The sequence below is a fragment of the Protopterus annectens genome, chromosome 4.part0 (genome assembly GCF_019279795.1).
Source record: "Protopterus annectens isolate FY-2018-M chromosome 4.part0, PAN1.0, whole genome shotgun sequence".
NCBI lineage: Eukaryota > Metazoa > Chordata > Ceratodontiformes > Protopteridae > Protopterus > Protopterus annectens.
The window spans coordinates 916,609,719-916,626,081 of record NC_056733.1 but is presented as its reverse complement, the minus strand read 5'-3'; the positions used below and the strand labels follow the sequence as shown (position 1 = coordinate 916,626,081).

General features: G+C 41.6%; 1 protein-coding gene across 7 annotated transcripts in view; it reads right to left on the bottom strand.

Annotated features, from left to right (window-relative positions):
- Positions 1-16,363, bottom strand: part of MSI1 (musashi RNA binding protein 1) — a 755,253-nt gene that overhangs the window by 89,211 nt on the left and 649,679 nt on the right. For 6 of the 7 annotated variants that reach the window (XM_044068892.1, XM_044068889.1, XM_044068886.1 and 3 more), the window contains 2 exons: positions 5,897-6,051; positions 4,189-4,266 (listed from right to left, as the gene is read on the bottom strand). In XM_044068892.1, the coding sequence (XP_043924827.1) occupies positions 4,225-4,266; positions 5,897-6,051 (197 nt within the window). In that variant the 3' untranslated portion in view covers positions 4,189-4,224. The remainder of the gene's footprint in view (positions 1-4,188; positions 4,267-5,896; positions 6,052-16,363) is intronic. The other variant, XM_044068888.1, reaches the window with a different exon arrangement.

The window sequence follows — 16,363 nt, the reverse complement described above, 5'->3', positions numbered from 1 at the left end:
AGAGTTTTCCTTGCAGTATATTGTAGGAAATCCATTGATCCTATAGAGGGAGCCTAGTTCTTGTGTGCAGATTTAATGGTGTACAGCATATGCTGGTCATACTTGAAAGCGTCATCTATTACAGCACCTAGATGTTTACTGTGAGTTACAGTTTAAATGACAGTATTACTTGATGACTTTACAGTAAAAGACTGCTTTTGATTTGGCAACTTTTTGAGGTAAAAAGCATTAACTTAGTTTTCTTGGGGTTGAGTAGGAGGTTTGGCCAAGTTTCTACAGAAGAGAATGATTTTTGGGTAACGTCTTGTAGCTTATTTACTGTTGAGACTGCACATATTAATGTTGAATTCTGCATACTGAACTAAACTAGCATGGCGAGTGAAGGTGTGGAGGTTATTAATAAATATATTAAATAGGAGAGGAACCAGGTTTGAGTCCTGAGGGACACCTGCAGTAAACAGTTAAAAGGATGAGTTGATTTGTTGCTATTTAATGGCTTGTTGCCTTCCAGACAGGTAACTAAGAAACCAAGACAAAGAGTGCTGTGAAAGTCCTATTGAGGAAAGCCGAATGAACATTTGCTGGTGCGACACAGTATCAAATGCCTTTGACAAGTCTAAGAACATGGCACTGTTATTAAACAGCACTTTAAAACAGTACAACAGCTCCGCAATGGAAACATAAACACATTTTCCAATGCAAATATGTTAGCTTACAGTGCTTTTAAACTGGCAGAAAGAAACAAGTGCTCTGTTTAAAAGAATGTCATAGTCTCAAAACAGTCCGATAGATAAATAACTACATTTCTAGCTTCAAAATAACTTTTCTGAAGAGGAAAGTAATGCTAATAAAACATTAACAAAATTTAAGAAAATGGAAGTTTTTCCCCCAAAGGGAACTTATCTCCCCAGCAAAGAAAAGCACAAAGAAACCATGGATCCTCGAAAGCCTCAGAGGAGCGCACTCTTTGGCAGCAGGAAAGCCCTGAAGGGCTTTGTGCCCAAACTTGTCTTTTAGTCAGCTCAGGCTGCCTGACAGTTTAGGTATGTGGAAGGTGCTCCGAAGCTTTGGAAGCTGGTCAGCTGTTACATCCTTGGCAGGATATAACCCATGCAGCTAAGGCTACTCAGCAGTAATCAATATGAAGAACATTTGTCAGGTCTGTATTTGTTAATCAGGTAAGGGTGGGGCTGATCATTGGACACTTTTCATCCGAGACCCCGATGGATAGGCAGAAAGACAGATTTGCATACAGTACCAAAAACATTGTGATTAACATGTACAGACCTAGGGAAACAAAGGCAGGAATGGAATACAATACTTATACTATTATCATGCTTTGCTCATTAGGTTTAAGCAATTCCTCAAAGGAGAAAGGGGTTACTAACGTTGAGACCATCTGCTATTGACATTTAAACTAGCCTTTGCTTGTGTTGCAGTACATTAACATTTTTCCTTTAGGTGGATTAGTTTTCCCCCATAAAGACCCATAATCTGTTATTTGTTATACATCTTGTGGTGAAAGCTTCCAGTTTGATGGGACAATTTTAATAAAACCTCCTCCAAGAGCAAGAGTGAAAGTTAGACAGTCAAGGGTAGGGGAATTAATTTTGTCTTTGTTTAGTGAGCAAGCTGAATCAGCCATTTGGACCTTATGGAATGGCAGTACTGTGAAAGTAGCATTCACGTCGAATTTTGTAGGCCAGGGTAGGCAGGGATAGGATGGAGAGGGTAGCGTGGTGTAAATGGTAAGCCTTTTTAAGCGTTACACATTGATGTTCCATCTTAACAGAAGATTTCTCCAGCCTTAGCCATGGATTGACAGTCCATTCAAAACTCTTTTGTGGAAACATCCTCAACCAACGGCTCAAACTAAGACGAAGTTTTGATATACAGAAAGATGGAGAAGCCTAAAAGATTACAGGTTAAGTGGGTAGGACGCACAAAGCCTTATAAACCCTGTCAGTCCTGTATAGGACTAAAGGGTGCTGCCTCTGTGGAGGAACTTTCTAGAAAACCTCTAGTACTGATGCCTGTGAACTGTCAGAACCCCTCAATGCCAACACTGGGGTGGCCTGCTACTATAAACGTTGGTGCTGGTCAAAGCTGGATGCTGGTTGCTAGGCACCTGACAATGGCCAGTACATGCTGACAGGGAGAGTGAGAAGGCACTTCCCTGCTGCATTTTCTTTCAGTTTTTGGCCTTGAGTCATGCTATTAAATTGTATAACTCTGCTTTTTTTTTCCATTCAGACTGGATGCTAACCTCAGAGACATCTATCCCATGGGAGCTTGCCTCAGCTTTGTTAAATATAACATGAAGCTTGAGGGGGACCAATGATCCCTTCAAAGAAAAAAAAACACCAGTACAGGAAACATGGAAAGAACACAATATTTTATTGCCACTTAAAGTCCAGGCATAAGAAGGAAAAATACTAGTTTCACCATCAAATTCGTCAGTTTAGAGAAACCTTCAATTTAATGAGGGAACATTTTAAATGGGGTATAAGGATCTGATGGCCTCCAACAAACCAGATACACCTCCTGGGCATCAGCAACCCAAAGCTAACATGTACCTCCTTGTCTTCCATGCATTCAAAGATGTCTTTAACAGCGCTTCACAAGATCTGGATGCCCAGCTTCTAACACCAAGAAAACAAGACAATTTTACCAGAAGGAGAAGAAACCTAAAAGTTGTAGTTGGCCATGAGATTGTCTGCCTAGATGCCATTAGAAGATCTAAACAGGTCTCGCCCAACAGCATTGCACTGAATGACAAAGCAGAGTGCTAGACTCGGCAAGGTGTGCACCTTGCCTGCTTAAGTGATCTGTGCCTTAAATTGTCGGATGTCTATTTTGCAGTACAAGGAAGATATCGAGATACTGACACATGCAGAAGAAGAGAGAAACCATATCCACCATCATCTTAAGACAAGCTTAGTCTGGAGTAGACATTCTTAAGGGTAGGCAGAGATACCACCACATGTGGCTATGATGCCGCAGATATTTACGCTTAGTCTGGAGCAGACATTCTTAAAGGCAGACAGAAATTCCATCACATGTGGCTATGAGGTCACAGATGCTTCTGCCACAGCAACAATGTCTGGCACAGTGCTTCGGTTAAGGATCCAACCCCTGCCTGATAACGTTAAGGGGCAAATAGTTAATGCCCCTTTCACTCCCTTATTACTAACACAAAACAATACTTGTTATGAGAAATGGAGCAAGTTTGTACCATTTTTAACATAAAAAAGGCCTTTGAAAAAGGCTGCTGGAGAGGAGGCAAAGGGAAACAGGGGAGAGGCACGTACAGTAGCTCCCCATGAGACTATTCCTGTCAGTACTGACTATCCAACCTTTCCCCTTCCCCCAGCACCTCCATGTCACCTCCTATCCAGTTATACATGTATAACCCTGATCACAGATGTATCTGGGATGAGGTACTTGACTGTGGCAGGCTACAAAATACAGAATCCCCTCCTTTCATGCAGATGCTGCAAATATTATCAAACCATCTCCTGCTAGCAGAAAGTAGAACCAGTGCTGGAGAACCAGTGCACTTGTGCAGCCAAAGGAAAAGGTGCTCTAACAGAGGGAGAGACAACCTTTTATTCCAGACTAAGCCTAGTCCCCCCTCCAAAAAAAAAAAAGGACTATGGTGACCTGGCTCTGGACATGTCAAATTTAAACATTTAAAGATGTAAATGTCAAAAAGGTACCTTTTCAAACACCGCTCTCTCCTTCTCTAATACCAAGAGCTCTCAGAGCAGCACTGGATATGAACAATGTTTGCCTTCATGTTCCCAATTCCAAGAGACATGGGAATCTCCTTAACATTACTAGAGGGGCTGCAGTTGTACAACCCAACACCAAGTTGCCGAAAAGTCTCTCACTCCAGTAGCAAAGCTATATACAATCATATTTTTAATAACAATAAAAGGGAGGCACATACCTTATGCAGTAACCCAAAATAAAAGGCACAGGTAATTGTACTTACTGTAACCATGAGGAAGGGGTGCAGCATTATTAAAATCTTGCCAAAGTTTATGTTAGTGAGGACTGTATGTGACCCCAGTCTTCTGAGGAACAGTGAAGTGAACAGTCAAGACAAATGTAGCTGCAGTAACAAAAAAAATCTGTGTTTTGTCTATCTAGCTTAGACCAGCTGCTTGCAGTCTATACTCTCACCTGATTCTCCTTTCTCCAAGGTCAAAGGTTCCAGACTCAGTGATAACCATTTGTGAATGCTGTTGCGATTAATGGACCCTACAACATGAAGAGAGAGAGGGAGGGAAAATCTAAAAAAAACTGTTCAAAATACCATCAATCAACATTTCAGTAAAGCCATTCCCGAAAAGAAAACTACACATGCCATAAAATATGTCTAAGAACATATTCTTAATGTTCCCCCCACATACAAGCCTGCATTGCTCCAGCTCACAGCTTAAGCTGCTTTCATTCACAGTCGTCCTTTGCACCACTCAAGAGCTGCTATTCCTGTCACCCTGAACTCACACAACTCCAACAATTTCCATCCGCAGTATCAGCCGCATCACTTGAGTGGATATTTATATCACCATGTGCCCACACAACTCCATTAACAGTAGCTGCAATCTAAGATCATATCTATTCTGCATCTAACTTCAGCTGCTGTAAGTATCTCATGCCCCTATATCCCCTTTATATCCCATGCCTGTTAATAGCAGATTACTTCCAAAATTACTTTTGTACATCTATACTCCCATGTGCAATCACATATCAAATCCAGACTATGTCAGAGATATCAATGTAGTAGCAGAATTTTCAATTTGTTTCAAAAATCTCAAAGTGATTTTGCTACTTATTTATTCACAATCATGCGTTTGTCAACACACACACACACACACACACACACACACACACACACACACACACACACACACACACACACACACACACACACACACACACACAAAACTTCTCTGACCTAAAGCTGCTTGCACTTACAATAGGCCTAGGCCTTCTGCATCTCACCATTAAACAGGAGCCATTTCTGCACAGCTGTATATCTGCACTCTTTTACTCTTTTCCTAATAACGTATTGCCTTCACATATTCTACATATTAAAGGTAATGAGGTCAGTCACTCCTGTACACCCTCAAACATTTTGCACATTAAGACTTGATGAGGTTAGTGGTCAATGATGCACTCTTACTATCCTATTAATAAGTCACAATGTCAGCAATCACCCCAGACCTTCCTCGCCCTAGCTATTAATATGAGGTGAGGCTGCCACCCCTGTACCTCTGTCAAAAGCGACACCGTACCCTCCCACACCCTACTTATTAATAATTATATGATGAAGTCAACAATCAGCCCTATACCCTCCACATGCTATCAGTCATCATTCACTCCCTGCACCTTACTCATCCTACATATAAGAGCAAACATCCTGTACCCCGCCTCATGAGCACATTCATTGTTTATAGGCAAACAGCTCAACAGTTGCCTCATGCCCCCTCTTCCTGCATTCTAATGCATGAAGTCAACAGTCACCTCATTAACCTCTTACCTAGACTCCACATAGTATTCCTTTTCTTGTCAGACAAAGTCATTCCACACAACAACCTGCCAAGCTTTCGTACTTCGAAATCCAAGCAGCCTAGCAAACAACCAGCCATGCAAAATATTCAATGCCTGAGTTTTTCTGCAAGTTCTTAATTTTCGTACAATTGCTTCATATACAACAGGAACGTTCCCACAGGATTACCAGTTTAACAAATAAAACATTTACAGCTAATGCACACGCTCATATTTAACTTTCAAACACAGCAGCACTAAACTCTGACACACCCTGTTCCATCACTTATATTCAGCTATATGCAAACTCCAGGCAAGGGTCAGTTGGAGAACTTACCGTGAGGCTGTGACCAAATCCAGTGCTTGGAGCAGGGCTGGCAGCGCTTATGTAACTGCTGACTCCAGAATCTTGATTCGCTGCTGCATAGAGGTCTGCTATTGGTCCTGGACTGCTGGTACCCAAGAAGCCGCCTGTACGGGTGGGAGTAGAACCTTTAACGAGGCAAAATAATACATTCTGTTATCTCTATTTCTTTGTCTTCTAACTCTCATTTGCAGGGTCCCCACTCCAAGGATGACCGTGTGCTTCCCAGTCACACCCTGGAGATGCCACAGCTCCTTCACGTAGGAGTACTGTCACCAAACGCAGTCAGGAAAGCAGCGTGACAAGCACTAAGAAGCACAGCATTTGATTCTCCACAGGGAGACACCACACTAACTAGGGTCAAGTATGGATGCTGCCCTTAAAGCAATTTATGTTAATATGCTTACTGCAGTAGAAAACATTCACTAAAGATACTGAGATAAACAGCTTACATTACAAACTGCCATACCACCGATGCACCAACTACTCTAACTGGAAATAAAGGTTGCAGGTATGCTCAGGCAAAGGCAATACTATGTTACATCTGCTACACTGCATATTAGTTGTATCTGCTGCACTACAATAATGTAATACCACTGCTTAGTGTAAACAAAAGTTGAGGCGACTCTGATGCTGCACACATACATAAGCACTTAAAACCCAGTCAGAAAGTGGCTAACCTGCCTAACCTTGTCTGCCCCAGTAGCACAGTGCTGCCAGGCTTATGTTCCCATCATTTTTTCAGCTATCTTGCACTTAAAGAAAAAAAAAAAAAAAAAAAAAAAAGCAAAACAGTTTTTACTTTCAACTTGAAAGACAACACATGCCCAGTCCATTTGTATGCCTCCCTCACAGTAAGGGAGAACTTTCTCATGTCCTAGTTGAGGCCTGATCCTTTGATTTGAAATGCATGACCTTTTCTATCCCATCTTCCTTCTTTACAATTCCTCTTAATGATTTGTGGACCCAAATTACATCATTATCTTACTTTTCTACCTCTAACTTCTCCCAGTCTGTGACTTCTCCTCATATGGTTTCATTTCCCACCTCTTTCACTAACTCAATGGCCTTTCTCTGTAACCTTGTCAACATTTACTTATTTCTTCCTTAAAAAGAAGTCCAAAACTTACACAAAAAACAAAACCAGAGGCGACTTCCACAAACTCGACCAAAAGGTTTATTAAGCTCTTTCATTGGCATAAATCAGCTGACTTCTTCAGGATAGTTAAAAATTCTATGCAGAGTATTTTCTTCTATTTTTCTTTCTATTCTTCTGCCGATTATTTTCGGCATCCCAAAGATACATAAGCATAGAGACCAATAGTGAGTGCAGTTGGGTCTAAGACCCACTCTTTGGGAAAATACATTGACTTTATGCTTAAGGATCTTCTGAAGGGTGAGGAACACATTTGTACTGATTCTTGGCACTTTTTGAGTAAACTTAAAAATCTACCTTACTACGAGGGAATATCCTTTCTCACTATAGACGTAACCAACCTTTTTAACATCATTCCCCACTCTGTGGGAATCGAACGGTCTGAGGGATTTCTTTACAATAGCCACCTTTTTAGTAATGACTAAGTGACAGTATTGGTGACCCTTATGGATATTGTCCTAAAATATAACTTTTTTTTTTGAAGGACAATTTTTGTTCAGAAAACAGGGGTCGCTATGGGGGCCTCTTGTGCCCCCATTTTCGCAAACATCATCATGCTTATGTGGGAAAGAAAGTTCCTTTTTATGTACCCCTACAGTAGTAATTGGAATCTGTACTTACGATATATAGATGATTTGTTTTTCGTATGGAATGTGGACAGCAGCGATGTACTTGATTTGTTAACATATATAATTGGTACTACTGAGTTTCTGAAGTTTATCTACGTACACAAGCGGCACGACATTAGTTACATAGATGTACAGCTTAGAAAGGACTCAGTGAATTCACAATTAGTAAGTGACCTTTACAGAAACCCCACTTATTGCAAAAGTCTCCTACACTACCAAAGTAACCATCCAGGACATGTTAAAAAGGGCCTAGTTAAAGGCCAATACGTGAGAATTTCAAAGATGGTTAGTAGAGACGAAGAATTCCATTTACAATGTAATCTAATGAAAGACGTGTTCATCTCAAGGGGGTACACCACAGAGTTGGTTGATAACTTATATAATGAAGTCTGGAAGAGAGAAGGTGGTGGTTTAAAGCCCCTACTTAGTAAGAGAAATGATGATCTGAACCATTATACAGATACAGATCTCATTCCACATGCCACTAATGTTAAAGATTATACTTGTTCTTTCATCACTAGATTTTCAGTAGACCATCAAGGTATTTATAAAATCTTAAAGAACTGGCGGATTTTTTATGGTCAAGGACTGTTGGAGAAGGTGGGGGTAGAACCCAAACCGATTTTTAGGAGAAAGATGACCATTAAAAATTTGTTGGAAAGGGAGGCCCAAAATGTACCCCAACATGGTGTTTTAGGGACCAAAAAATGTGGGTTTTGTGCTCAATGTAATTGCATTTTCAGCGCAGATCAAATCAAAATCAACCACACTGCTATTAAACCCAAGGGAGATTCTCTTGTAATACACAAGGGGTTGTTTACGCTGCCCTATGTACAAAGTGCAAAGGTTTCTATACTGGGAAAACCAAGAAGAGACTAAAAGAGAGAATTTACGAACATGTAAGGGACCTCAAAAAAAACCACAATTCTAACAGCACTTTATTCAAGCATGTAGAAAGATACCCTAACCATGAGCTTAGGTTTTTGCTGGTTGAAAAGGTTCCCCACGACCCTCGGGGTGGTCCATGGGAAGATTACCTTGAATTTAAAGAGTTATGTTGGCAAGTGAGACTAGATGCCCTTACATTTCCGCGTCTCAATGATGGTCTTAGCTTGAGCAGCATATTGAAGCTGCGTTCTTACATAGTTTAACTTTACTATTAACACAGGCACTTTTTTAAGGCAAACATATTCACTTACAAATTCTTATAAACACTTAAAAAACATTTACTGTGTGGGTTTTTGATACCTGTAATGGTTGTTTGTTTGGTGATTTATTTTTAGACAGTACAAGTTTTTTTGTAAATATAACTTTAATTGATTGGATTTTTTAAGATGTGTTTTACCAGCTGATAGTGTCATGTGATGTTCTTTGAATGATATTTATATGTGGCTCATTAGAAATTTTTTTAACTACTCTGAAGACGTCAGCTGATTTATGCTGCTGAAAGCGTTTAATAAACTTTTTGGTCGAGTTTGTGGAAGTCGCCTCTGGTTTTGTTTTTCTTGTGGATCGTATTCGAGCCTGGTTCCTGTTTTTTATTGTGATGTCCAAAACTTAGCTGTAGTACTCCTGCTTAGGTTTCATAAGTGACCTATAGTACAAAATAATTAATCTCTTCATTGTCCTTGGGGATCTATGCCCCTGAAATGAAGTCCAACATCCTGTCGAACTTGGGTGCTCCTTGTTCCTACAGTTCCCTGTAACTATTACAACTACATGTAGCCTACTTCCTGTTCTGTGCCCATCCATCCCAGGGTTACTTTTGAAGATGCAGTACCTTGCATGTCCCAGGACAGAACCTCAGCTGTCATCTGTCAGCCCATGCTCACAGCTTTGAGTGCCTGTTAAGATTGTCCTCTCTCCATTCCCTAAGCCTGTCCTGTCAGCTGTAAAGAAGCTGATCTCATTTCTATGCTTTCTATGGTGCTGCTGACAAACACATATGAACAGCACAAGTTCCAGGGTAACAACCTACTTAATTTACTTTCTGGTGATGGTATTCCCCTACTACTCCCCTCTTATATTCTTCATCTAGCCGGCTTTCCACCCACATGACCATTTTACATCCCCCTCTGTCCCTTCAGCTTGCTTTCCATACCTCTACCTGGTAACAAAATCAAAGGTCTTACTGAAGAGTCAGAATCTGACACCAACTGGCTGTCCAGTATCTACTTCTGCTGTGACCTATTTAGGTTCATCTAACAGGAGCTTCTTTCTGTCTGTGACCCACGTTTGATATCTAGAAGCTGTTGACTCAAACTCAGACAAGTATTTAACTTTGGCTGTGCAGCGTACAGGGATAAAGCCTTGGCTAAGCCCCAAATGACCTTGTCCAATTAGTGCTACAAATAGCTGGAAGAGGCAAGCAGGGAGGGTTAAAGTAAGCAGCTGATTACAATGCACCATAATGCTGACACCTGGGGGAGTGTGAGCCCTGTTTACAGCACTGTGAGTTAGGGTGACAACACACTGCATGACAGCCATGGGGACTGTAAGTGAGAATGGGGTATGGTTAAGCCACTTCGGAATTTGGCTGTCTCACCTGTACAATTATTCACTCCTGATTCATCTGAGGTAAACAAAACGGTTGTAGGCTGTCACCCTAGTCAAGAAATGAAGGTACTAGATTTTCCTTCCGAGTCAGACACACACCAGTCAACAGTTCCCTGAGCTACCTATGGTACGTGTCATGTGCAAATACTACAGCTGTACACCTGCAACCTCTATGGATTTTTCTTGCTGACCAAAGAGCTACTGATTAGCTCTGCAAAAGACTTGGATAACACTCCAGCCAATCTGTTTGCTTTTTTTAAATATTTTTATTAAAAAACAACTTACACAAAAGCATAGGTACACATACAATAATAGAAACCTAAACAAACCGCACTGCAATCTCCATTACTTTCATGTAGTATAAATATGTTTTCTGTTCAACAATTATAACCAACTTCAACATAACATAAAACTGCTCATTTCCTGCTTTCCCATAAAATGTTACTCCTCCTCCTGAACACTGTTCTGATGTATCATTCCCACATACTCCTTTTATTTCTATGCAATTTGCTCCTTCCCTTTTCTAAAGATCCTACACCTTCAGTTATTTTCCCTCTACAATATTCATTGCTTCAGTTACAACTAATTTATATTTTGATTTCCATTTTCTAGCATTTTGTTTTTGCAGCCAGTTGCATTAAACCTAGCAAGGCCTTACTGTGTCTAGGCAATTCAGATCCTGTGTCCCAGCACAAAAGAATATTTTTTAGTTACAACCATTTGCTTCCCTAACATTTTTGCCAAAGTACTAATGCAATGTGAGACACCACTAACAAGCCACAACAAATCTCTTTACCCCTAGAACCAAACTCCACAGTACTGCACATGCTGTGTCACACCAACTCTCATTACCCCAGAACCAAACCCCACAGCATTGCACACTCTGTCACACCAACTGTCATTACCACTAGAACCAAACTTCACAGTACTGCACATGCACTGTCACACCAATTCTCATTACCCCTAGAACCAAACCCCACAGCACTGCAGGTGCTCTGTCACACCAACTATCATTACCCATAGAACCAAACCCCACAGCACTGCACATGCTCTGCCACACCAACTCTCGTTACCCCTAGAACAAAACCCCACAGCATTGCACATTCTCTGTCACACCAACTCTCATTACCCCTAGAACCAAACCCCTCAGCACTGCAGGTGCTCTGCCACACCAACTTTCATTACCCCTAGAACCAAACTCCACAGCACTGCACATGCTCAGTCACACCAACTCTCACTAACCCAAAAGCAAATCCCACAGCACTGCACATGCTCTATCACACCAACTCTCATTACCCCTAGAACCAAACCCCACAGCACTGCAGGTGCTCTGTCACACCAACTCTCATTACCCATAGAACCAAACTTCACAGCACTGCACATGCTGTGTGACATGAACTCTCATTACCCCTAGAACCAAACCCCACAGCACTGCACATGCTCTGTCACACCAATTCTCATTACCCCTAGAATCAAACCCCACAGCACTGCAGGTGCTTTGTCACACTAACTCTCATTATCCGTAGAACCAAACTCCACAGTACTGCACATGCTCAGTCACACGAACTCTCATTACCCACAGAACCAAACCCCACAGCACTGCACATGCTCAGTCACACCAACTCTCATTACCCATACAGCCAAACCCCACAGCACTGCACATGCTCTATCACACCAACTCTCATTACCCATAGAACCAAACCCCACAGCACTGCACATGCTCTGTCACGCCAACTCTCATTATCCATAGAACCAAACCCCACAGCACTGCACATGCTCTGTCACACCAATTCTCATTACCCCTAGAACCAAACCCCACAGCACTGCAGGTGCTTTGTCACACCAACTGTCACTACCCCAAAAGCAAACCCCACAGCACTGCAGATGTTTTGCCAACCAAACTCTCATTATCCCTAGAACCAAACCCCACAGCACTGCACATGCTCAGTCACACCAACTCTCATTACCCATAGAGCCAAACTCCAAAGCACTGCACATGCTCTATCACATGAACTCTCATTACCCATAGAACCAAACCCCACTGCACTGCACATGCTCTGTCACACCAACTCTCCTTACCCATAGAACCAAACCCCACAGCACTGCACATGCTCTGTCACACCAACTCTCATTACCCATAGAACCAAACCCCACAGCACTGCACATGCTCAGTCACACCAACTCTCATTACCCATACAGCCAAACCCCACAGCACTGCACATGCTCTATCACACCAACTCTCATTACCCATAGAACCAAACCCCACAGCACTGCACATGCTCTGTCACGCCAACTCTCATTACCCATAGAACCAAACCCCACAGCACTGCACATGCTCTGTCACACCAACTCTCATTACCCATAGAACCAAACCCTACAGCACTGCACATGCTCTGTCACACCAACTCTCATTATCCATAGAACCAAACCCCACAGCACTGCACATGCTCTGTCACACCAATTCTCATTACCCCTAGAACCAAACCCCACAGCACTGCAGGTGCTTTGTCACACCAACTCTCATTACCCATAGAACCAAACCCTACAGCACTGCACATGCTCTGTCACACCAACTCTCATTATCCATAGAACCAAACCCCACAGCACTGCACATGCTCTGTCACACCAATTCTCATTACCCCTAGAACCAAACCCCACAGCACTGCACATGCTCTGTCACGCCAACTCTCATTACCCATAGAACCAAACCCCACAGCACTGCACATGCTCTGTCACACCAACTCTCATTACCCATAGAACCAAACCCATAGCACTGCGGGTGCTTTGTCACACCAACTCTCACTACCCCAAAAGCAAACCCCACAGCACTGCACATGCTCTATCACACCAACTCTCATTACCCATAGAACCAAACCCCACAGCACTGCAGGTGCTTTGTCACACCAACTCTCACTACCCCAAAAGCAAACCCCACAGCACTGCAGATGTTTTGTCAACCCAACTCTCATCATCCCTCGAACCAAACTTCACAGCACTGCACATGCTGTGCCACACCAACTCTCATTACCCCTAGAACTAAACCCCACAGAACTGCACATGCTCTATCAAACCAACTCTCATTACCCCTAGAACCAAATCCCACAGCACTGCACATGCTCTGTCACATCAACTCTCATTACCCCTAGAACCAAACCCCACAGCATTGCACATGCTCTGTCACACCAACTCTCATTACCCATAGAACCAAACCCCGCAGCACTGCAGGTGCTTTGTCACACCAACTCTCACTACCCCAAAAGCAAACCCCACAGCACTGCAGATGTTTTGTCAACCCAACTCTCATCATCCCTCAAACCAAACTTCACAGCACTGCACATGCTGTGCCACACCAACTCTCATTACTCCGAAAACCAAACCCCACAGCACTGCAGGTGCTCTGTCACACCAACTCTCATTACCCCTAGAACCAAACCCCACAGCACTGCCCATGCTGTGTCACACCAACTCTCATGACCCATAGAACCAAACTCCACAGCACTGCACATGCTCTGTCACACCAACTCTCATTACCCATGGAACCAAACTTCACAGCACTGCAGGTGCTTTCTCCTCCAAGGCACATGCTCTTTGACAAGCTCTCCCCATCGACCTAAAGGAAATCAACACTTACACCAAATTCAGAATGCAACTCAAAAAGCACATAATCCAATACTCTGGATGGTTATTCTCCTTCCAAGACCTGCAGCCTAAACCCTTTCTTTTTACATTTTGAATTTCCCTTATTTCATCATCATTCCTTTCTGCTTTGACTTGTAACCTTCTGCTTTTGTTAGGTGTATCAGCTTTAACTGTTTAGCTTTTAAGTATCCCTTCAAATCAAGTAATCCTAAACCACCTTGTTCTAGTGGGAGAGTCATCTTATCGCATGTTAACATTTGCACTCTTCCGCTCTCAAATAAATTCCTTCAGTTCTTTATTAGCTATCATTCTCAACTTCTCTTCTGGTTGATATAAATATGTCTGACCTGTACAAAAAACTGGAGGGACTAAACATTTTTACTGCTTGTATCTTACTATTCATATCGATAACGGTTTCCAGATTTTCCACTTTTGTTTAGTCTTTTCCCATGTATCTTTAGGTACCATAACAGAATCTTTTTTTAACCCGTATACCTAAATAAACAAATGAGGAAAGGGAAAGGACAACTGATGCACTGGATTAAGGAGGTTTTAACAAGCTGTTTACTGTCATCCACTACTCCAGATTTAACCCATATACCTAAATAAACAAATGAGGAAAGGGAAAGGACAATTGGTGCACTGGATTAAGGAGGTTTTAATGAACTGTGTATTGTCATCCTGTACTCCAGATTTACCCTATATACCTAAATAAACAAATAAGGAAAGGGAAAGGACAACTGGTGCACTGGATTAAGGAGGTTTTAACAAGCTGTTTATTGTCATCCACTACTCCAGATTTGAACCAGTCAGGCTTCACTGCCTGACTATGCAACTCTGAGCGGCTCACTTAACCAGCCAGAGCTCCTAGGCTAAATCTGAAAAACTTCCATGCAGATCAGTGCTCTACCCTGGTACAGAAATAAATAAATACAATTAATGACACCCCTGCCCTGTTCAAACAGCTTGTCAGCAAGGAACCTTCTCACCTTAATTCTTGCTTCCAAGCTTTCATATATCCCCTACTCAAAATCCCGGCTTACTCTACTGAACATTTTCTCTGTACCAAGACCCACTAACTAATAGTGGTATGTTTTTAATTCAGCTTTCCCCTGGATCATCATCATTCTATTAATGTTGTCAAATGTTTGCCACCCCCCACAAAAAACACACTGATCCATATTAATTTTGGCAATACCTTTGCTATTGTCTGAGCTACTATAGAAACACTTTAATATAACTGTTTAAAAATGAAATGGTCTCTATGAAGCTGGGTATGAAGGATCTTTACGATCTCTGGCCTTGCTTGCTCACTCACTCTTCTTCTCTGTGCCTATGCATTTCTTACAAGATGTTGGTACCCCCCCCCCTGTAAAATACCATTAAACAAAACCTTCCAGATCTGTGTTTCTTTCCTCCTTCCAAGCTCCCAAACTTAAGAATACCATCTGTTCCTGAAGACTTCCCTGCTGACTGATCATACATCACTGTTTTTACCTCGACTGTTCACCCTTATCTGCCTCTAACTTTGCCATAATTCAATTTTTCATAAATATTTACTTGTGCCTTTTCTTACTTTCCACACTCGTCTTTTATACAAATTTTCATAACATTGCCAAAATACCTCTAATACATCTACAGGATCTCTAGTTATTTTTCTTGTCACAGGCTTATTAAGTTTGGCGACAACCCCTTCTACTTCCTGTCTAAGTTGCTGTGCTAAAAAGGTTTTGTGCTGTGGAGTTATCAAAAATGTTTAAAAGCAACATTTCTAAACTCATGCATATTATCCAACTCCTCCCCCACTTCCCCTTTAGCAGTTGTAGCTTCTCTTTGTTCGGTGAGATTCCCCTTATTGCTCAATGCTTTAACCTTTGTCACGCTCTAAATAATTCTTATTACATATTTCCCATATCTCTTTCAATTCCTACCCTATTTTTAAACTCTGTTTACATTTTATTCCACTTGGTAGCTATCCCTTCTGAAGAAATGTCTATCTTCTCTAAACACTCAGTTCCCACTATCTATTCCTTAAAAGCACGATTTACTTCATTACCCTGTATCTTCATCTCAGTCTTTATTAGTGCATGATCGGAAATAGTTACTGGATGTTTGCAAAAGCTTTCAATTAAATACACATGCTCCTGTGAAATATAAATTCTATCCAGTCTACACTAGTTATTGTACCTTGTGGAATATGTAAATTCTGTCCAAGTTCTTACTAATGAATTCACATCCTTCCAAATATTCTTACATTTCTTCAAAAATTCACTCTCTTTTGTTAGATTTTCCCCTCTTGTTCCCTTATACATCTTTGCAAACCAGGTCCCAGGTCCTTTCTATATGTAATATTCCCTGCTGAAAGCTGATTTCCCCCAAAATTGTCAACCACAACAATAACAGTTTTAGGTGAAATATTAATATATATGCTTCCCCTGCCAATAGCCTTTTACTATCGTC